Source organism: Hemicordylus capensis, chromosome 5 (genome assembly GCF_027244095.1).
Source record: "Hemicordylus capensis ecotype Gifberg chromosome 5, rHemCap1.1.pri, whole genome shotgun sequence".
Classification (NCBI taxonomy): domain Eukaryota; kingdom Metazoa; phylum Chordata; class Lepidosauria; order Squamata; family Cordylidae; genus Hemicordylus; species Hemicordylus capensis.
Window position 1 is genome coordinate 163,407,747 of NC_069661.1, and position 24,006 is coordinate 163,431,752.

At 42.9% G+C, this 24,006-nt stretch overlaps 1 protein-coding gene across 7 annotated transcripts in view; it reads right to left on the bottom strand.

The window, feature by feature from the left end:
- The window catches only part of PLXNB2 (plexin B2), a 467,944-nt gene that overhangs the window by 140,612 nt on the left and 303,326 nt on the right, over positions 1 to 24,006 (bottom strand). For 6 of the 7 annotated variants that reach the window (XM_053253237.1, XM_053253232.1, XM_053253234.1 and 3 more), the window contains one exon: positions 1,415 to 1,501. The exons of the other annotated variant lie outside the window; for it this stretch is intronic. In XM_053253237.1, the coding sequence (XP_053109212.1) occupies positions 1,415 to 1,482 (68 nt within the window). In that variant the 5' untranslated portion in view covers positions 1,483 to 1,501. The remainder of the gene's footprint in view (positions 1 to 1,414; positions 1,502 to 24,006) is intronic. 7 annotated transcript variants of the gene reach the window in all.

Sequence of the window (24,006 nt, forward strand, 5' to 3'; positions counted from 1 at the left end):
TCAAAAAGACACCCAACCTCCTTATCCGTGGAAACAATAGGGTTAAAACCCATGTATTTGCAGTTGCTAGAAGGCTGGAAATAACCATAGAGATCATTTTTTGCCGCCATTTTGTGGCTCATTTTGGCAATTATTTTTTTAAAATGGAAAAAAATCAGCAACTTTTTGTGACCATTTGGGACTTTGTGGGAGGCATTGCTAGATGCCAGGAGACCCACAGAACACAGTAGGGTTCATCTGACCCATTTTCAAGATTTTGGCTTGGGGAAAAAAAGTCCTGGCACCTGCGTTCCCATAGACTCAATGACTCATTATCTGCGTTTTTGTTACCTGCAGTAGTCTGTGAGATAATGAAGTCCATCTATACATCACACATTTCCTCAGCTGAGGACAGTACTGCCACTATGATTTCAGACTCAGTTTGCAAACATCTCTAGCATACTTTACAATGTGTGTTAAGATTCCTGAGACAGTGTTTGAAGCATACTGGGAAGCACTATATAAAAGTTCACCAAAACCATAAACAAGACAGAATGACTCGTTGGATTTCTACAACAATCTCATAGCTGTGCAAATGCACAAAAAGTGGTGTTTGTGGAGAAAATATACTCTTTGGCTTAGAAGTTCCCAGATGCTTCCAGCAAAGGAACACAGTTGAGAAATAGGGTCCCATTTTCTTTTCTTTTTTGGCTTTCTTCTTCTATAAATAAGTCACATATTTTTGTCCGGCCTGTTGCTCATTATCTTTTCGTTGCTGGTTGTGACTGCTTGTATTTCCCCCTCCCAGCTTTGATTTGCCTAAAGGCCTTTTCTTTTGCCTAATTTTCCATTGCAAAACTTACTTTATTTCTTACTTCCTTTGATATTTACCCCTTAAACTTTAATTGCCTAATACATACCCACAATACATATATTTTTGCTGTTCATTTTTCTTCTGCTTGAGAAAAAAGATTTATGGAGAATAGGAATGGAAGAGAAAGAGCCAAAGTATCAGGTTGTGTTTAGCTCTTGATACAGAAAATCCAAAAAGCACTCTCTGCTTCATTTGCCCCAGATTTACTTTCTGGTCTTCTCTAAGAATAATTTCATCCCAGCTTCCCTAGGACTGCCATATTGTGTGAAATCACTCAGATTTCAAGCATTCTTTTCAGTGCAACATCTGGCCTGGATTTTCTATGGGCATAAAAAACGGTCTTTAATGCTAGTTGTGAATAAAACATTTAGGAGGAGACACAAATTTTTTTATTATTATTATGAGCTATGGTTGCAGTATAAGAAGCGAATTTTGATTTCCAATACACAGTGCCGTCTGCACTGGAAAGACTCCTAGAAATAGTCTTTTTCTTGAAAATAATGGCAGCTTCTAATTCTCACATACATAGAGAAAACCTTTAAAAATTAAAAGGTACTTAACAGTTGCTTAAGTTCCTGTGACTTTTGTTTTTCATCACCCATCAATAAATGTTCTTCTGCTGTCTGCATACATTAAACATGTCGATCTCTATGCAAAAGAAAAACAAAGAAATCTGACAAGGGAAATAGTAACGTTTTCAGAAGGTAGTAAGTGAACAGTTCAATTATCCCAGGAGATACTACTGCTGGTCTAAGTCACAATTCAACAACAACTTCAAAAGGGAATTCCTAGTGTGAACTGCAGTACTAGGATTTATCAGCAAGTCTCACTGTATTTGCCTAGAACTCAGTTGGACCCAATGTTTCTGCCACACTACAGATATTAAATTAGTACAGATCTTTCCTGCACTTGGGTATGGTAACTGCTTCTTGAACATTTGAACTTTGCAGAGTAATATGACAGGCTGTACCTTGTGCATTTCAAGGTATTTTGGACTCACTGTTGACTTTTTGTCTTCTATTGTGTGCGTGTATATATATATGCATTCATACACACACAAACCCCCCTTATACTCATATACCACACTTGGATAATGCTTCATGTATGTGATGAAGTGATCATCACCAGCAAATGAAAGTATCACCAGATTAAGACATAACACAAAATCATTATGGAGTTGAATGGGACAAAGGTTGGAGCTCCAGTGCATCCAAATTCGTGACAGCGTGGTTTTGTGGCAAAAGCAACCTGAGGTTTGCCTCACCAAACTCCAAATTGAATCTTCCATTTGCACAAAGTTTCGCCGCTGAGACCTCCAGTTTGGCCGCCAGAAGATTACATACAAACTGTGGTTTCGTGCAGATTTCCAAAAGGCAATAACAGAGGTGGAGACACAGACGCACCCAGGATCATGCCTGCTTCATACCTGCAGCGCTTCTCGCCAGCTGCCTCTCTGAGCACCAGCCCCATCTCTCCTTTGATCCAGCAATGCAGTTGCCTGGCAACAGGGATCCCACCACATTACATTCCAGGCTTGTCAGCCTGTCAAGTGGCAGAGTTACACAGGGGCATTTCCTCTTACCACTCTGTCCCTTGCTCTCCCTTCCTGGCAAGCAGAAGGGAAAGGGGACAGGATGGGCACTAAGTGCTTTAATCCCTGAGAAGGAAGCAGCAATGATGTATGTCCACAAGCACTCCAGGTGGCAACATAAGCAAGGCACCTCATCACAGCACTGGGAGCAGAATGTTTGGCGGATGTGTGTGCACTCAACAAGGGTCAGGTTTAAAAGGCAGCCCCAAGGAGGGAGTCTCGAGCAATCAAGTTCTCCCCCCCCATAAAGTTTGGGGAAGGGGGCCCCAGCCCATTCCCCTTGGGGGTTTGCACTCCCTAGGCTTTCTCATGAGCAAAACCAGTCACCAGGGTCAGCAGTGCTCCAGTTGGACTGCTCAAAAGTGGCAGCAAAACAGAAGGAGCATGCCAACTCAGGCTCAGGAGAATGCCAGGCCATGGGGACACACTCTTATAGCTCGTGAGAAGGATCATCAGAGAGGAAGGGAGATAATTGCTGAGCAAATTCTGTAATAATGTCCGACAGCAAAACATTTCTTTCTCCCACGGACCATTCTCTCACAAGAGTGCCAGGCCATTATGGCTCTATATCGAACCAGTGTTGCTCTATGCAGAAAAGCCATGGGCATGGGTACCCTGGCAACTGCTTGGTGACTGCCACCAAGTAGCTGTCAATGTGTGCCCCCTGCCAGCCTGTCTGCCCATGTAGACATGTGCACCCTACAGACATGTATTGTGCCCCAAAATGGCCACTCCACACCTGGGGTCTCTGGAAATTGGGGCACCCCTCTCCCATGATTCCCCTCTCTGGAAATCTGCATACAGCACAAGGCTGGACTGAGCCTGGGAATTTAAAATAGATCTTTAAGATCCAACCGGTGTTCCCCCTGGCCACGCATATGTCCTAACTCTGACCCATGGAGCATCAAAATCTCCTTTGGGCCCATGCAATGCTTTACAGGGAAGTGGAAGGTGGTTGCAGTGATTCGGTTCTATGTTTTAACAATGGAGAGTTGGGACCCACACAAGTAGGGTTCCCTTGGGTGCATTAGCTCAACTCATGAGTATGCAGTTCAAAGAGAGACATGGGGTCACAGCTTCATAATCCTCCCCATGAGAGGGCGAACCCACCAGCAGCAAGCTGCCAGTGGGGCAGGAGTGTAGTTTGATCTACAAGGACTACTTTGACGGGGTAATCCCTAACAGCAGCATCCTAGGTTATGGGGGACAGATCCCCACTAGCATCCTTTGCCCTTCATACATGTATCTCCTTCTAGGTCTCCATGTTCCCCTCCCTTTCCAGAGTAACAGGGAATAGTATCCCAACCTGTTTCCCCTCCCCCAGATCATACTTATGTGAAACTATTTGGGTGCAAGGCTCTTGCAGGGGGCAGTACCATTGCTGTCACAACAAGTGCTGGTATGGCATGGCATTTAAAGTGACTTAAATGCCCTTTCCATGCCAAGGGCAGGTGGAGTGCTCAGAAAATGCACCATTGCATTCAGCACATGGCAAGATTGTGGCCAATTGTGGCTGCTCCGCTGACATGCTGACAGTATGCCCACAGTCTGGCCATGGAGCTTGCTGGGATCTGCCTTGATAGCCAAGCTTGAGCAAAGGGCTCCTCTCTCCTGGAACAGGAAGCTGTCGGGCTGTGGTTTGATGAATGTCGGCGGTGCAATTTACAGTTTCAGATTGAAATCGCTGCTTCACCAGCCTCTGGTTTCATGTTAAGTCTGAATCTGGCCTATATGTCACAATAAATTTGTTAGTATTTATTTTTGTAGTTATTGCTTTTGTTGTTAGATGCTCTGCTAGTGCAATGCTAGACAGTTTGATCATCCTTCTGAATCTTGACTGACATGGTACTATAGTAAACTGCTTTCCCCACTCCCCTTGCCTCAGATGGCACAACAGAACAAGGTTGTAAATAGGAATAGCAGAGGAATTAGGAAGGGAAAATTCTCTATACAGTAGCCAGCATACTTTGCATAAAAAGGTCCAAGGAAGTAGAAGTTATGCATTGATTTGTGGACATTTTTTGCTGATTTTCTATGAAAACGTACATGGATTTTTTGTTTAAACGAACAAGCCACAACATGGCTCTGTTCATATGTTCAGCAAAATATTTATTTTATTATTTATTTATTTATGTGATTTGTATACTGCCCTTCCAAAATGGCTCAGGGCAGTTTACAATTAAACTAAAACAGTACCTGGAAATGACCTCAGAAGTCATTTCCAGCCACTGAGGAACACCCAGGTTTCAGACATCATTTCCAGCCAACCAGGAACTACCCAAGATAGCTACATGGACAGTCTGCGAGGAAGACAACTCAAGAGTTGTCAGAAAGCTTGTACTGATCCAAACCTGCCTGCACAGGAGCTGGGCATGCTTATTCTCTCTTTCTGTTCATCACATTTCATTCCAAAATTTACACAGCCAGTTAAACAGTAACTAGTACAGCTCTGACAGTAGCACCTACCAAGCCTGTAGATTTAATGGCCTGTCAGTTCAGCCATTATACAATCCATTTTTATGGATGTACAACATAACCATAAAATGATTTTTTCCCCTGGGTTTGAAAAGATGTACAACACGTTTTTAGTCCTAGAAGCAATTTTCCTTTTTGTGTCAGTGAGGTATAACAACAGAATTGTGTGTGTGTGCACGCACGACACTGCTGATTTAGGAGCATTTTCCTGCAGGGATTTTCTGAAGTGACTGAATTCTAAACCCTCTCTCTCTCTTTCTCTCTCTCAGTTTGCTTAGATGCATCAAATACGTGCAATGGTATGGCAACAAATATATCCGCGTCCTTAACACTCAACATGTTTTATGACAAGCGCAAAAAGTGTCAGATTATTTATTTGCATTGCAAAACACTTGTGTTGCCACAGTCCACTTGAGATTGATGGATACTTCACCTGAACTCATACGGCATGATTGAGGCGCAAGACATGTAGTCACCCTACCCAATAGTCATAAAATAATGACCTAGTGTGGGCCACTCCAATATGTAAGCTAGGGATAAATAATAATAATAATAATAATAATAATAATAATAATAATAATAATAATAATAATAATAAATTCGATTTCTATACCGCCCTTCCAAAAATGGCTCAGGGCGGTTTACAAAGAGAGATAACAAACAAATAAGATGGTTTATTTATTATTTTTTAAGATTATTTTTATTAAAAGATTTAGAGTAAATGTCATATTCTAACAAAAATATGTTTAATATTTTATAATTTGTTATACTATTATTTGGTGGTGTGGTAGGTTTCCACCTACATCTGTCAGGTTATAAAGGCTGGCTATAAATAAACACAACCAACCAAGAGAGCTTTTCAGCTGACAAATAGTATATGTTTATCATATGAGAGAGCGTGAAGTAGATTTTATTTTTTAAAATGAAACACATGGAGGCACATTTTGAGAACATCCGACAGAGAGCAGCTTTTCCTTCTGAAAACTTGTTCCCTGTAATTCCTGGCCATTCAACATTCCTGTGTACAGCACACAAAATGTCTGGAGGATAAAGCTGAATTTCCAAAATGTAGAATAGTCCCAGATTTACAATTTTTGCAATAAACTTTATATAACCAAGTACAACATGACCTAAAATTTCAAATCTGTTTTGACTTCCGTGAGAATCCAAGTTAAGCAACCATCTGTGTGTCATTGCGATTCCACTTCATAAACCCACCATGTAAAATGTAACAGCTCAGAGGCAAAACTATATCAAAATCTTTCGTGGCTTAATATCACAGCTTCACAGGACAGCTTTCTTATTTGATCTTCTGTTTCCAGCCACTATGAGTGTGCTTTGGTTTCTTAACTTAAAGAATACATGAATAGAACTTGAAATCCTGCTGCTGCTAAATAAACTGAAGGAGGCCTTATGCTAAAACTGCACAAAACCAGACTCCATGTTTTGATATGTTCAATGGCCCTTTGAACCCCCTTTCAGCCACTGATAGCCCTCAGCCATTTGCTTAGGAGAAGTGAAATGAACAAAAATTATACTCCCACAATTTCATTAAATTAGGACAGGAGGTCAGGGTTCCTGTGCTAAAAACACAAATCTGCAACTAAAGACCCATCCATTACATAACTGGTATTACGTACATTAAACCAATTTGGCTAAGTGTACTTAATTTGTCTGCCATAGATTTGTCAAAGCCTGGCATTTTTGCCCGAATGATTTTGTCTTGAACCGATAGGAGTTGTTTTTAAACCCTAAAAACAGATAATAGAAGACAGACAGAGACTGATAGAGGGAAGGAAAGTGACTGGGCCCAAGGTATGGCATTGTGCGTTGAATGAAATGATAACATTAAGAGAACTTCTCTGGTTCCTAAGCAACTAGAAGAAATGTCACACACAATGTGCATATGCATTTTTCTTTGCATATGAGCATTAAAAAACTAAAAGTGTAAACTCACAAGAGTGCATGGTATAGACACACTCATCATAAGTACAACCAACCTTATTTTGCGTTTGTATTGTCCACATACAAGTGCAAAATTTCAAGACTGTTGCATCAGGGAAGACTATTCATAAGGCAAATGGTATGCCAGCTGGTTGCTTCAGTTCCTGATGGCCAGTTTTCTAGGAATGGAGTGAAAATAAAACCCTTTGGGGTTGCTGGGCAATTGCAGGGTGGGATGTTAGCTTCTTCCAAGCTAACTTATAAGCCGTTGATAAAGGTCTCCTTGTAATTGTAATTAAAAAAATCAGAAAGATTTTCTCTCTCCAGCTAAGTAAACCTGACTTGGCATTAAATAAATAATGCAAATACACCGTGGTGTTTCAAAGTGGGGTGGAGGGGAAAGAAAGAGGGTTGCATTTTTTCACTGGGTGAGTGGAGGCATGAAAGCCCAAGCCTCTGTCACAGCTCTGAATATGTGCAATCATTCACATATTTTATGGATCAAATCAAGATCTCACAGTGTGGGCTGAACAACAGCTGCAGACCATGTCATTTGGGCTGTGTGAGTGTGAATGTGCATGTGTGCTGCAGTGCTAATTCAGCATGGCCAGGTGGGAAAACCCCTATCCACATTGTGAAAGACATTTTTAAAAAAGGAAAAAAGCAAAGACAAAATATGGGTTTGCATGACTAGTTCCACCATGCATACCTAATTACTGAGGCAATCTTCAAAAGCCTTCTGGTAGGCAACTTTAGTCACAGACATCCCCTTTTCTCTTGGGTTACTTCCGTATTTCTCTTAAGAGATGCAAATAATGGGGTGGGGCGGAGGGAACGACAATCCTTTTCATTTTGCTTTTTAGTCTGCCTACTATATCATGCCGCACTACAAAACACAAGTTTAAGTTTCTGTTCAGTTTTGAAAGGGACATTTTGTATTGATAAAGGCTAGTTATAATTAAATATAAGCTAAGTTATAGTATAAGGCTAGTTACAGTTAACTCACGGCCTAGAGATGCACATATTGGGCATATAAAAATATGATAAAAATAAACTTGCATTTTATCATACAGTTTTAGGATGCTGTATTATTGATAGGTACAACATAATTAGTACATACACTCTCACACACACCTATCTTCTAAGTGTGATTCAAGTTTATTTAGTATATATAGTCATTACTGTCTTAAAATACACAAATACACAAGTATTTAGTAGCCCTCATTATCCGCAGGGTGTTCCGTTGTTGGCTACGCTGGATAACAAAACCATAAATAGCAATACCTTAATCATATGGTTAGACCTTAATCATATGATAGGGGGGTTAGGTTTCTGGAAGCCTTTAAAAGCAAGTAGGAGGCAGAAATGAGATAAATAAAGCACCATATCATGCTCTGCAGGTGTCCAGCTGTCCAGCAATGCCCCCCCAAACCCTCAATTCCACCAATTTTCCATGAAAAATTACAGGGATGATTAAAAAAAACACACAAAAAAAACTACAAACAAGCCACAACATGGCTCTGTTCAGCAAAATGGTAGCTGGAAATGACCTCTGAAGTCATTTCCAGCCACCAAGGCCAGAAGTAATTTCGGAAGTAATTTCAAGCCACCCAGGAACTACCAAGGATAGGCAAATGTTTACTATTTTTTCAACCGTGTATAACAAGGCTGGGTCTCCATTGCCCGACTACGGATACACAAAACTGTGGTTGCCAGGACTGTGGATAAAAAGGGCCACCCTTAACACAAAAGTAATATCATAGTTTACATAAATTACATATTTTTGTTTGAGCTAGAATTTTAAATTTTAACAAAAAAATTCCAAAACCCCAATATAAATGTCCAAAATTTCCAAAACCCCATATAAATTCCTAGAGTAACCTATAATTATATTATATATAATTATATTACAGTATTACTTCTCTATATGTACAAGAACTTGATTTGCAATGCTTTCCACAGCTATATAAGAGCAGGTTGGGCCAAGGGTGTGAGCCTCTTGGTGCGAGCCGAAGGGCGAGAGAGCACAAGGGCTCTTATCCTTGTAGCTCTCAGCCTTGGGGTGAGCAGCATGGGGCCTTGGAAGTCCTTTGTCTTCTTCCATCAAGAAGCCAGCGAGAGAGTATACTGAGTGAGACATGGACCTGGTTTTTTATCTAACAGAGGAGCTGTGGTTAGTTGGGCTGGGGAGATGTGTCTGGGAGAGCAGAATAGTGGGAATGTTCTGGGGACAGCAATGTTACAACTAGCGGGCAGAGGGAGGTACAGTGGGGGGAGTTGGACAGGCCATTACAGGGGGAAATGGTCCAGGCAACTGAGGCCTGTTCCTTTTTCCAGTCCTTCTCCCAACCCTGTGGCCCCAGGGAGCTCTCCCTCACTCCCTCGAGGATTAGGGTGCTGCTGTTGAATGCCAGGCCAGTAAATGCTAAAACATCTCTCATCCACAATTTGATTGTGAATGAGAATGCTGACTTGGTATGTGCGACGGAGACCTGGTTGCATGAGCTGGGTGGGGTTGGTCTCTCCCAGCTCTGTCCTCCAGGTTTCCTGATCCTGCAGCAGCCCCGCCTGGAGGGTCGGGGAGGGGACGTTGAATTCATTTCTCATGAGACCTTTCCCATTTTCAGGTGCCCGGTGAGGCAATCTCAGAACTTTGAGTGTTTATCCTTGAGGGTGGGCTTCTGAGATAGGCTGGGAATTCTGTTGGTGTACTGACCACCCCGCTACACTTCAGTCTCCCTACCTGAGCTGGTGGGGGTGGTCTCGGAGATGGCATTTCATTCCCCCAAACTTATTGTTTTGGGGAATTTCAATGTCCATGCTGAGGCCCCCCTAGAAGAAGCGGCTCAGGATTTCATGGCCTCCATGGCAACCATGGGCCTATCTCAGCTGGTATCTGGCCCTACCCATATGGCAGGAGATACTCTGGATCTGGTTTTTGCTGACCGGGGAACACATGATCTGGAGGTGGGAGAGTTTGAGATAACTCCCTTGTCATGGACAGATCACCGAGTGGAATTTAATATGATTGCTCTGTCTGCCATCTGCAGAGGTGGTGGACCGAATAGAATGGTCTGCCCCTGGAGGCTTATGGATCCGCTTGGTTTCCAGACAGCCCTCGGGGAGTTTCCAGTGTTCAGAGCTGGTGACCCTGTCGAGGCCCTGGCGGATTTCTGGAACAGAGAGACAACCCAGGCTGTTAACACAGTTGCTCCTAAATGCCTTCTCCAGCTTAGTGGAGCCCATTCTGCTCCTTGGTTTTCCTCAGAGCTTAGAGTGATGAAACAACTTGGGCAACAGCTAAAATGACGCTGGAGGAAGAGCCGTGACAAATCTAAATGAACACGGACTAGAGCCCATTTTTGGGACAACTCCATGGTGTTGGGGCTGGCGAAGAAATGCTTTTTTGCTGCCCCGATTGCATCTGCTCAGAGCAGACTAACGGAGCTGTTTCATGTAGCAAAGACATTGCTGCACACATCCCCCCAGGTAATGGGGGAGGAACCATCCACAGCCCGCTGTGATCAGTTTGCGTGTCACTTTGCGGATAAAGTTGCTCGCATCTGTGCCAATTTGGACTCCAGAGTTTTGGCAGTTCCAGCAGACTTGCCTTTGGTACCATCTGGTCCTATTGTGTTGGATTTTTTTTCAGTTGGAGCAGCCTGAGGATGTGGACAAGATCCTGGGCAGTGTGCGGGCGACATTGTGTGCTCTTGACCCTTGCCCTTCATGGCTAATAAAAGCTGCCAGGGAAGGTACAGGTAGATGGTTGGAGGTGATTATTAATGCCTCATTAAGGAGGGCAGGATGCCATCGTGCCTCAAGGAGGCTATGGTAAGACCATTATTAAGAAAGCCCTCCCTTGATCCCTCCAACCCAGACAACTATAGACCGGTTTCTAACCTGCCTTTTTTGGGCAAGGTGATAGAGCGTGTGGTGGCATCCCAGCTGCAGAGGGTCTTGAATGATACAGATTATCTGGACCCTTTTTAATCTGTCTTCCGCCCCGGATATGGGACTGAGACTGCCTTGGTCACTCTAGTGGATGACCTATGCAGGGAACTAGACAGGGGGAGTGTGTCCCTGTTGGTTCTGCTGGACCTCTCGGCGGCGTTCGATACCATCAACCATGGTATCCTTCTGGGCCGCCTCTTGAGTATGGGAATCAGAGGTACTGCATTGCAGTTGTTCCGGTCCTTTCTTAGGGGGAGGGTCCAGAAGGTGGTGCTGAGGAACTATTGCTCAGCTCCATGCCCATTGGCTTGTGGGCTCCCGCAGGGTTCAGTTTTGTCCCCCATGCTGTTCAACATCTACATGAAACAGCTGGGACAGGTCATCCGTGGACTTAGACTGAGTTGTCAGTGATATGCAGATGGCACAGCTTTATCTCTCCTTGTCACCTAATCCTAGGGAGGCAGTGGCTGTCCTGAACCGGGGGCTGGAGGAAGTGATGGGTTGGATGTGGGCTAATAAACTGAGACTGAATCCAGACAAGACAGAGGTAATGTTAGTCAGTAGGAGAGATTCTACCATGTCTGGATGGGGTTGTACTCACCCTGAAGGAGCAAGTACGCAGCTTGGCTGTATTGCTGGACACAGCTCTGCTTTTGGAAGCTCAGGTGGAGGTGGTTGCCAGGGGTGCCTTTGCACGGCTTCGGCTAGTGCGCCAACTACTACCCTTTCTCAAGAAGGCATATCTGGCCACAGTTACCCATGCCTTAGTTATGTCACGGATTCCTGGACTGGATTACTGTAATGTGCTCTACGTGGGACTGCCCTTGAAGAATATTCTGAAATTGAAGCTAGTGCAAAATGCGGCAGCTAGGATTTTATCCGGAGCTGCCTGCTGGGATCACATCACACCCATTTTGAAAGAGCTGCACTGGCTGCCAGTTTGTTTCCGAGTCCAATTCTAGGTGTTGACTTTGACCTTTAAAGCCCTTAATGGTTTGGGACCTGGATAGCTTGAGGGACCACCTGCTTCCAAGTATTGCTGCCAGTTTGACAAGGTCACCTGAAGGGGCTCTGCTCTGGGTGCCGAGAATGAGTTAGGCTTTGCTGTCGTGCACAGGGCCTTTTCGGTTGCTGCCCCCAGGCTCTGGAATGCTCTCCTGGTGGCTATTCACTCCTCCATCTTCATCATGGCTTTTATATGATTGTCTCCACTGCTGCTTGTTTGTATTTTGTATGGTTATTTTATGCATGTGTTTTAAAATCTTTTTAGTTAGACCTTTGTTTTTATATTTTAGCTTAATATTTTAATTGTGTAATGTTTATAGTCTTGTTTTAATTTTTCTATGTGAACCGCCTTGGGATTTTTTTTTAATGAAAGGCGGTATATAAATTTAACAATAAATTAATTTATCACAGGAAGTATATTTAGCCTTTTAAAAGTCCTATCAATTTTGACATATCACAGCATCCTGGGCAGAATTAACCCTTGCTTCCAAGGAAAAAAATGTTAGAAGTCCTCAGACTCTGACAAAAAAGTCTGATAAAAATATTCATGTTAAACCCAAAGCAATAGCACTTCTAGGATGCTGAATATTAAAGGATGCAATCCTGTGCCCATTTATCTAGGAGTAAATCATATTAAACATTCCTATACTGAACTCGAGTTGACCTAGAAGGCCGGTCCCTTTCCAACTCTAAAATCTTATGCTGCATTCATTTTCCTTCAGCCTCTTGGCTCATGAAACATGAACACAAGGAGTTGGCAGAAATATGAAGCTATGCTGGTGGGTGTCTACAATGTGTTTACAAGTCAGCTGTTTCCACAAGAATGGAAGCTTAGTTCCCCAAAAGGTGAAAAGATATACAAGTCTGTGTAATCCTTCAACTTAAATTGACGGTGATCATTCTGTCAATTTATTGTTTCTCTGGTGTGCTTCATTTGTGACATAAAGCCATGGCTTGATTTAACATCTAAACTCAACCCTGCCCACAAACCAGAAGCTAACTGTGGTATAAGTCATGCTCTGCCTCAAGAGGAATGCTGTGTCATGGAAAAAGGAGTGAATATGAAATTGAGCCCTGAAAAGATGGGAAACAAAATAAGATAATCTCTAAACCAGAAGTTTTCAAAGTATGAATCATGATCCAGTATTGGGATGTGAGGCATTGGATCTCTTGCTAAATATATTTTTAAATTATATATTTTAAATGTGGCAGCTAAAATTTAGGTTAAGTAGTTTAAATAGCATGTACTGCCCAACTGTGATGTTATGAAAACCTTACAAGAATATTCTTCTGGGTAATGGGAGTAAGTGATTGCTTTCAAATTAAATTAAATTATACATGTTTAAATACTACTGCTCCCATGATTTGCCTGTTATACTCCTGGATTTAACTATGGTTAATACCTCTATTTTGTGTTATATATGAACCTATATAAGTTTTATTATGTGTTAATACATCTATCAGAACAGAAGAATTACAGGAATTTTCACCTTATGGTAGTATATATCAGTTTCATAAAGTGATAACATAAATTCACTCTTTTGGAATTTGGTGTAGTGTATTTTATTTCTTTTCACAGAGGTACCTATCAGTGTTCTAACAGGGATTCCCAGATGTTGTTCACTACAATTCCCAGGATTCCCAGCTGCAGCGGCCTTGGCTGAGAATTCTGGGACCTGTAGTCTGGGAATTCCTGTTAGAGCGAAAACTGGTAAAAGGATATTGCATGTCCTCTTGAGCATGGATTCACTGTTGAATAATTACATAAATAATCTGGATAGATCACTCCTATAACCTTGGATGTGAGAAGGGAACAAACATGAATTATAATAATTTTATCATCTTTGAACACTTGCACTTTTCATGAAGTTGAAGAAAACTGATCTATAGCTAAGTTAGGTGGTCATCAGCAGCAGGCAGAAAACCAAAGATGCACAAAGAGGTGTTTCTCCAAAGTCAAACATCATTTTGGACTTGCTTCTCTCAAGCAATTCTCATTTGGTGGTGAATGGAAAGGAGAAAGTCAACTTAAAGTATATATGGTTTGGCTTAATATGCCTGCAACTTGCTTCTGTGAAAGATGTTCAATTCCTGCCCAAACCACATAGTAACCAGGAAACTGCTGTCACAAACTTTGCCTCAGTCCAGGTCAACCTGAACCTTGTCTGCAGTGTGACAAGTGCAGTAATTTTAAAACAAGCTATATAGAAGAAGAGCTGCATTTAAATGAATGTAGAGCGCATTTGTAGATTTATGCTCAGGCGATACTTTCAGCAAAGAAGCTATTCTTTTCTGCCCATATTGCATCCGCAAGTACACAGGGCTAGTATGGGCTAGTATGTGTCCCTCCCCCCTTGAATCAGAATCTGGAACCTTCGATTACCCACTGTGATGGAAAAAATCTCTCGTATTCGGGCCGACTTAGATTCCGTATCCACAATTACTTTAGTGTCTGATGTGGAAGTGTCCAGAGACTCCTGTAAGTTGGATCAGTTCCAGTTTGTGACTCCTGAGGATGTGGAAAAGCTGATTGGAATGGTGAGACCCACCACCTCTTCTCTTGACCCTTGCCCGACATGGCTTAAACTACCTGGCAGGGGAGTTGTTGTAGAAGGCCTGGTAGAGATTATAAATGCATCTCTGAGGGAAGGCAGGATGCCTCCTTGCCTTGAGGCAATTATTTGACAACTTCTGAAGAAGCCTACCATGGATCCATCCGAGTTGGATCCATCTGAGTCCATACAGGCCTGTCTACAACCTTCCGTGGCCGGGCAAGGTAATTAAGAGGGTGGTGGCCTCCCAGCTCCAGAGGGTCTTGGAGGAAACTGATTATCTAGACACATTTCAAACTGACTTTCAGGCGGGCTATGGGGTGGAGACTGCCTTGGTTGGCCTGATTGATGATCTCCAATTGGGAATTGACAGAGGAAGTGTAACTCTGTTGGTCCTTTTGGACCTCTCGGTGGATTTCAATACTATCTACTGTAGCATCCTTTTGGAGCGTCTGAGGGAGTTGGGAGTGGGAGGCACTGCTTTGCGGTGGTTCCACTCCTACCTCTTGGGCAGATTCGAGATGGTGTCCCTCGGGGACTGTTGTTCTTCAAAAGCTGAACTTTTGTATGGTGTCCCTCAGGGCTCCGTATTGTCTCCGATGTTGTTTAACATCTACGTGAAACCGCTGGGAGAGATCATCAGGAGATTTGGTGCAGGGTGCTATCAGTATGCTGATGACACCCAAATTTTTTCCCCATGTTAACATAACCTCCCTAAATGCCTGTCTGGATGAGGTAATGAGCTGGATTAGGTAAGAAACTGAGACTGAATCCAGATAAGATGGAGGTACTCATTGTGTGGGGTCGAAACCCGGGAGATGAGTTTGATTTGCCAGTTCTGGATGGGGTCACATTTCCCCAGAAGGAACAGGTATGCAGTCTGGGGGTGCTTCTGGATCCAAGTCTCTCCCTGGTCTCCCAGGTTGAGGTGGTGGCCAGAGGTTCCTTCTATCAGCTTTGGCTGATACGCCAGCTGTGTCCTTTTCTTGAGATAAATGACCTCAGAACAGTGGTACATATGCTGGTAACCTCCGGACTGGATTTCTGCAATGCGCGCTATGTGGGTCTGCCCTTGTGTGTAGTCTGGAAACTACAGCTGGTTCAGAATGTGGCAGCCAGGTTGGTCTCTAGGTCATCTCGGAGAGACCATATTACTCCTGTATTGAAAGATCTACACTGGCTGCTGATAAGTTTCTGGGCAAAATACAAGGTGCTGTTTATAACCTATAAAGCCCTAAATGTCTTGGACCCTAGGTATTTAAGAGAACATCTTCTTCTTTATGAATCCCACCGTCCATTGAGATCATCAGGAGTTTTGGGCGGTATAGAAGTGCGTTAAATAAATAAATGCACCACAGACTAGCCTGTGTGAGGACATTACAAAGCAGTTTCCACAGTCTCCTCTATCGTCAGTTGGCAGAGTTTGTTTTGAGAACTTGCTCGGGCTGTTTGCATCCAGCGGCATGGGGTCCACTGGACAAGGGGAGGACAATCCCACTTGGGCCCACAGGGTCAGAGAGGCCCCCAAGTATCCCCAAAGGCCAGCCTGCTTTGCCCATGAGTTGCCCTGCCTGCCTCTTCTCCCGCTTAGCTCGAACTTTGATCTAAGCAGCCTGCTTCGCAACTTCTGCCCCCTCTCATCAGCTTCTGCCCGCCAATCAGCTGCTTCTGCCTTTGTCCTGCCACTGCCAGCTCAAAAGAGGGAGTGCTGGAGGCCGGCGTGAGGCAAGCAGGGCAGGGAGGAGAGAAGACCAGTCCACACCAGCAAGCAATTGTTTTTCTTCAGACAGAAGTTCAGTTCCAAACTGGCAAGACTGGTACTTCTTCTCCCCTGTTCTTCCCGTAGTACCATTCTCTTTTGGTTCTAAAAAGAGGCGAAGCACACAGCTTTTGTTGTTGAGTTGCGCTAGGGTTGCAAACGGCAAGCTAGCAATCAGCCTGAGCTCTATAGAGCTCTTTCCTTCTTGCTGTTGCTCTTTGCTCTAGGTTCTTTCCTTGCTCCTTGGTTTCCCTGCTGCTGTAACTTACTTGAGCTGAGCTGCTGGAACCAACACTAATCAACTGTTAGGCGGTGGGCAAGCTTTGCACAGCAGAGTTTAAGCTCCACTCTGGCTGCTCACAATGGCCCAACAACAGGTTTGTACTGACTTGTGTGTCCTACTGTCTAGCCCCGACTCGTTCGAGTGCTGTCAATCTTCTTTTTGGAGAGGATGATGCTTGCACAGTATGGTTTTGAAGGACTCATTCATCACGGAATCTCCATCACTTTTACAGATTCACCACCACCACTTCCTGTCTTCGAGGGCCCCTGTTTAAAAGCCTCTCCCTTCTTCTGCTTCTCTGTGTACGTGTGTTTAGGTTTGAAAACCCCTTGGCAAGCGTCTGACCTGGGGAGCCCTTTAGTTGTGTAATTTAAAAGAATTTTATTTGGAAAATGCAGTCTTGTGAGGAACCGCTTTCTCCTCACTGGGCAGGTTTTAACTTCTGAATCAACTATTTCGAGAATCATAAGCTTACCAGGAAGATGATGAGGTGAAGTGAGATGTGTGAGAGCACCAGGGTAGTGGCTGAGCTGGCATCAGAATGCAAGAGCCACGATTAAATTTAGGACTGCTGGCTAGTATGTATGAACTTTGCTTCTGTTCTCTTTCCCCCCGCCCCACTGCCCCTCCACTTCCACTGTCATTTTGAAATTCATTTTGGTCCACAAAAACATTTCTGCTTGCTTTCTGCTGGTATTGTAATTATATATGCAAAAGGTTAACTTGTTTGGGTTTAATGAAACTCAAAAGTGCAGGAGAAATGTTTGGAGGCAAGAGCAGTCCCAACAGTTGCTAGAAAGAAACATTAGAATTTTAGTAAAGTAACTCAGGATTGATTCACATAATCTGCTTTCCTAATGTGTGAAAGCAACTATACTTGTGCTCTGCAACAGAATACGATAGTATATGGGTGGTGGTGAGATGTCATAGTTGGGATATGTGCATTTATTAAAGTTCTTCATTGATACTGTTGTATTATTTGGTTCTGCTGTTATTTACACCTTGTAGTCTCCTGTCCTCTGTCAATCTGCTACACCATATTACATGTGTCCTTAATGTTCTTCTGCAGCAAATACATGGGGCTAGGAGAAGGAGAGGAAGGCAGTGAGGGTACCATTTTGAAATCTTGTCCCTGGGCCCACTCCAACCTTGTTACGCCCCTGTTGGCATCTATAAACTATTCTAGTTCCCTTCCAGATTATTCAAGCAAGGGCCGCAGTAGAATCCAGAGGGAAGAATTGTGGTATGTAAGGACAAAGCAGGGGAGCAGAATCAGGAATATTAATGGTTTATTGATATATATATATATATTATTTACAGAGGAGCGTGGAGTCTGCTTTCAGTGCTCTTGTTGCTGGCTGTTTGTTAGCCCCAGCTCTACTCTAGGACTGGAATAAAAGTAACTAAAGCACCATTCAAAAGCTGGCCTGGATGAAGGAATGGATTGACCAAACACACCACAGCCACCTACTGATTTGCATAAGAGATTGTTATGCAAAGCTCAGCTGTGGGTATTTTGGCTAGCATTTTCCAGTTTTTCTACCAGCCTTTCACAAAGTTCATACTTAAAGAAAAGGCTGTAGAACTGAGTTGCCCCATTAGCTTTCTCAAAGCCCACACTCAGCTAGAGCCTTGCATTTATGCCTTGGCTTGAAACTAGCCAGGAGCAAGCGAGAAGAATGGCAAAGCTCAGGCTGGAGAAATGTAAGTAGCACCATTGGCACCATATCACCAAAGCAGTTTCAGAGAGTCATATCCAAGGGTTGGAGCTGACTGAACTGGACTGCTTACATGCCTTGCAAACAGGAAACATAAGATGTATACCTCCTATGACCAGTGTTCAGATTAACTAAGGCTCATATCGGAATGATGTGGATCACTTAATTAGGATGACTTTCGATTAGCTTAAGCTACTCAGAGAAGGGTGTTGCTATTCACAAGTACTCTGTTTCAAGACATTGTTTTGTGCTTTCCTGCTTCACAGGTTTGTAAAATCAAAATGACTAAAATTGCCAACTTAGCACTATTATCCTCTACCACCACCACCACCACCACCATTATCTTTTAAAGCCTTCCTAGGACTATTTCTAGGACTGCTACTTTGAGAACATTCATGTAGGAGAGGTCTATCATCGGCTACTAGTTGGAGGGCTACAGGATGCCTCTGAGTACCAGTTGCGGGGGAGTAACAGCAGGAGAGAGGGCATGCCTTCAACTCCTGCCTGTGCCTTCCAGCAGCATCTGGTGGGCCACTGTGCGAAACAGGATGCTGGACTAGATGGGCATTGGGCCTGATCCAGCAGGGCTGTTCTTATGTTCTTAACATATTTGAAAAATTGCAAATACTGCATCTTCTTGTTTTGTGCAATGCCCTTCCTATTACCAATGAAATTTTCCCTTCATGCCCCACCTCTGAGATTTCACCAGGTACACTCATACACTGTTATTTTTATAGCCAGTAAGAAACTTGCTTTGTATCTTATGCATGGATATATATTATATACATAAACATGAGCATAAAAATATACATACACATACATGTAGAGGCTTTCATCATGATGTAATTTACACCAAGTGCCAAAGTATGCAGTTCTGTACAGAGCCCTGATCAAGGATTAAGAATTATATGCTGCACAAACAAGATCAAGCTTATACCACAAAATCAACCAGAACCTCATAGAGGGTAAATGTTTTGGTTTTTTTTAAACCACCCTGGCATTATTAAAACAGTAACATTGACATATTAAAACAGTAACAAGAGCCCCTGGTGGCGCAGTGATAAAACTGCCGCCCTGTAACCAGAAGGTTACAAGTTCGATCCTGACCAGGGGCTCAAGGTTGACTCAGCCTTCCATCCTTCCGAGGTCGGTAAAATGAGTACCCAGAATGTTGGGGGCAATATGCTAAATCATTGTAAAACCGCTTAGAGAGCCCCGGCTATAGAGCGGTATATAAATGTAAGTGCTATTGCTATTGCTAACATTGCTCACAAGTTTCTTCAGAGTATGCATTTTGAAATATATTGTGGGAAAATTAGGAATGTTCCTAAAACTGTCTTCTGACACCATGTGAGGAAACAACTGTGCAAGGCTGAAGAGAAAGCTAGAATGACTCCCTCGACAGGAAGAGACTTGCATGAAGGAGCTGGAAACTAGGCTGAAGGCCAGGCAGGAGTTGGATTTACATTTCAGCAAGTTGCGCTTGTTGCTTAGTGCAGCAGATATCTTGATGCAAGACAGACTGCAGTTGTCAACTCTGATAGCCAAGTCAGGAAAGATCTACATGCTGTGAGCTAGAGAATGACATGCCCACCTCTGGTGCTGTAGATATTTTATTTAAATTGCACAACCCCCTACTGGCAGGCTGGTGGGGTGTGTGTTTGTGGGGGTGGGGGGGACAGACACATGTCTGAATCCTAGGAAAGGCCTTGGCCCAGTTCTGGATGCTAATAATGAGCAAGATGGAAGCTTTTCTTTATAGAAAATGTAAAAAGTTATTATATCTTAAGCATATGGCAAGAGGAAGAAATGGGGAACTGTGACCTGGCTAATGAACCACAGAAATGTCCAGAGAATAGCACCATCTGCCCTTGCTGAGTGTATTGCTTGGTCTGGCCAAGCTCATTCTGTCTGTGAGCCTGAAATGCTGCTACCAACTAGCTCTGGGAATTCCATGTCAAGTAATTGCCATTACCAGTGGCTGGATCTCCAGATTAGCGCTCTATTAGCATCTGTAATCAACAGGATTGTATTCAGACAGTGTAACTGTCTTTTGCTATTGTTAATGTGATCAGAAAATGGATACATCCTGTTAATTCAAATACTGAGAAATGAAGCAGGGCAAAAACGTTGGCACAGAGATTATACTACTATATAGTTGAAGAATCAGAGAGCAGGCCAAAAATCTGGTCTGGACATTTATGCAGTGCTCTGCTGCCATTTGAAGCCCTCTCAATTTCTCTTGCACAAAAATGTGAATAAATATTTCCTTACAACTTGTTTCTGAATACTTATTATTGATCCCAGAAAGGTAAAGTGTGTCGCCGAGTCAGTGTTGACTCCTGGCGACCACAGAGCCCTGTGGTTGTCTTTGGCAGAATACAGGAGGGGTTTACCATTGCCTCTTCCCACGCAGTGTGAGATGATGCCTTTCAGCATCTTCCTATATCACTGCTGCCCGGGATTTGAACTGGCAGCCTCTGGCTTGTTAGTCAAGTCATTTCCCCACTGCACCATTAGGTGGCATGATCAATTCCATAGTAATGCTTTCTAGGTTGGCAATATTATTACGACTGATCTTTACCAAATACAAGGGATAGACATTTTTGTTATCTGTTTCCAAATATCTTCATATCTTGCAGACAGTCCTTGAACAGCAGATTGTCAAGTTGGACACCACCCTTATAAGACAGAACATTCAGACAGGCCTACTTTCCACAAAGAACACATTTAATTTTAGCGTCACACATCCAATTTGTAATATTTTTATTTTTTATTTAGACCTAGAATTACATGTAAAATATAAAACACATTCTGTAAAGGCAACGCTTATGTATTTTGCAAAATGGTCCCAAATGTTAGGATAAAATGGTGCAACTCAGTGTGTGCATCCCTGAGTTCCTTCAACAAAAGGTATTATCACAAATGTGATTAAACTGATGTACACACATGCACGGATGTAGGCTTGTTGCACTGCATTTTATACACACATACACACACACACGTGCATATGGTGGCTTTTCCATGGAAAACAGGAAAGTGAACATTCCATATGCCACAGGGCTGCACAAGGTTAATTACTATGCTCTGAAGAAACTCTGTTCCCATCTGACATCTGTTTCTATCCTATTGCAGATTATTTCTCAGAACTAGCCTTCTGCTTTCAGGTACATTATTACTGCTAACACCAGTTTAGTGCAGAGGTTTTGCCCCCAGATCTGGAAGCTAAACATTTCTCACAAAACCTCCTTGCACATATGTAGGATACACAATGGGATCACAAACATCTATACACAACGGAATCTAAATAGGGCAAGAATATCTGTTCTTCTGCATTCTAGCTTGATTGAACATAAGACAAAGAAACTTCACCAGCATGGCCTGATCCTACTTTCATTGTATGTTGTGTTACTTTAATTTGAGCAAGACTGGAGAACACAGAACAAAGACAGGCGTATCACCAGTTCACAGAGGTAGGTGTAATGAGAAAAACAGAATCACTGCTCAACTGGCTTACAAGTGTTTCTAGTCTCACAGATAAATGACAAGGAAATTATGTCTATCCAGGAACAGCCTATCACACAGGAACAGCACAAGGAATAGTATGTGTGCTGCTCTTATGGCTTTTCAAAACCTTGCAATAATTAAAACCTGATAAAAACAGCGACACTAATAATTACTTCAGCTACCTCAGACTTCAATCAAGTATGTTTGAGAGTGGATTTCAAAAGTGTGCATTCCAATTTCACAATGTACTGAGCTAAACAGTGTTTGGTTTAATATTAAATACTGTTAGCCTTCTGATTAAGCATGTTATCGCTCAGGCCAAAACAAGGTCACCTTGCTCAATCTTGTCATTCTGTACAGAAAATTACTTGTCAGTAGAACAGCTAACAGAAAAATAGGTTTGATAAATTTTTCCAAAATAAAGTTGTAGATCCACTGATTTCAATAGATATGCACATAGTTAAACATATATATTAGATATGAATATAGTTAAAGGCAAAGGGACAATCAAATAATTTGATATTTTACTCAAATTAAAAATACTTCTGAGTAGATGAAATGCTGCTTCCAAACTACTTCAGCCAGAAAGTCCTAATAACACCTTACCCAGCCAAGTGATCCAGCCAAGTGAAAGCCATGCAAGTTTTGTAACTTCTAGAATATGAGCCAGCTTTTATCACTAAAAGAAACGTGGAGTGAATATTTATAATACATTATAAATGCAGTTCAGTATACTGCATACTATTATGCTCCTTGCAAAATTTTCAGCTACGAGGAAACATTTCCAGAAACCACACTAAGAAAGCATTAGAGCTCTTTGATGAAAAACTAGAATTTATTTCAGAGTTTCTCTCTCTCCGACTCTCCATTACAGCACTTCCTTTTATACTAAAAATGCTTACTACAAACATCCATTTACACTGGTGATGAGTAAAGTTTGCTTGTTGCAAATGGACAAGGGTCAAGGGTCAACGCCTTACACCAGTGGTTTCCAAGGAGCACCAGCCTTATCATTGAGCAAAGGTTTGATATATGGATGATTCTTTTTGGACCATATTGCATCCCCAAGTTCACATCTAGCGGAATTGTTCAGGGTTCTGAGAGGGCTAGTAAGTGCCCCTCTTCCCTTGAATCAGAATTTGGAACCATCTAAATACGCTGTGATGTATTTAATGATTTTTGTGTGGATAAAATCTCTCATATTCGGGCCGACTTGGATTTAAACCCCACAATTACTGCAGTATTTGAATTGGAGGTGTCAAGTGACTCATCTTATGTGGTGAGGCTGGATCACTTTCAGTTTGTGACTCCTGAGAATGTGGACAAGTTGCTTGGAGTGATGCGACCTACCACCTTGTTCTCTTGACCCTTGCCCGACATGGCTAATCCTATCTGGCAGGGAGGTTGTTGTAGAAGGCCTCATAGAGATCATAAATGCTTCTCTGAGGGAGGGCAGGATGCCTCCTTGCCTTAGGGAGGCAATTATCAGACCACTTCTGAAGAATCCAGTCTTGGATTCCTCAGAGTTGAGCAACTATAGGCCTGTCTCCAACCTTCCGTGGTTTGGCAAGGTAATTGAGAGGGTGGTGGCCTCTCAACTCCAGGCAGACTTGGAGGAAACTGATTATCTAGACTCGTTTCAGACCGGCTTTCGGGTGGGCTATAGGGTGGAGACTCCCTTGGTCAGCCTGATGCATGATCTCCAATTGGGAATTGACAGAGGAAGTGTGACTCTGATGGTCCTTTTGGACCTCTTACCGGCTTTCGATACTATCGATCATAGTACCCTTCTGGAGCGTCTGAGGGGGTTGGGGGTTGGAGTGGTAGGCACTGCTTTGCAATGGTTCCACTCTTACCTCTTGGACATATTCCAGATGGTGTCCCTCGGGGACTGTTCTTCAAAATCTGAACTTTTGTATCATTTCCCTCAGGGCTCTGTATTGTCTCCGATGTTGTTTAACATCTACATGAAACCGCTGGGAGAAATCATCAGGAGATTTAGTGCAGGGTGTTATTATGCTGGTGACACCCAAATCTTTTTCTCCATGTCAACATAATCAGGAGAAGGCATAACTTCCCTAAATGCCTGCCTGGAGACAGTAATGGGCTGGATGAGAGGTAACAAGCTGAGGCTGAATCCAGATAATACGGAGGTACTTATTGTGTGGGGTCAGAATTCAGTAGATTATTTTGATCTGCCTGTTCTGGATGGGGTCACGCTTCCCCATAAGGAACAGGAATGCAGTCTGGGGGGTGCTTCTGGACACAAAGCTCTCCATGGGTGCCCAGGTTGAGGCAGTGGCCAGAGGTGCCTTTTATCAGCTTTGGCTGATACACCAGCTGTGTCTGTTTCTTGAGATAAATG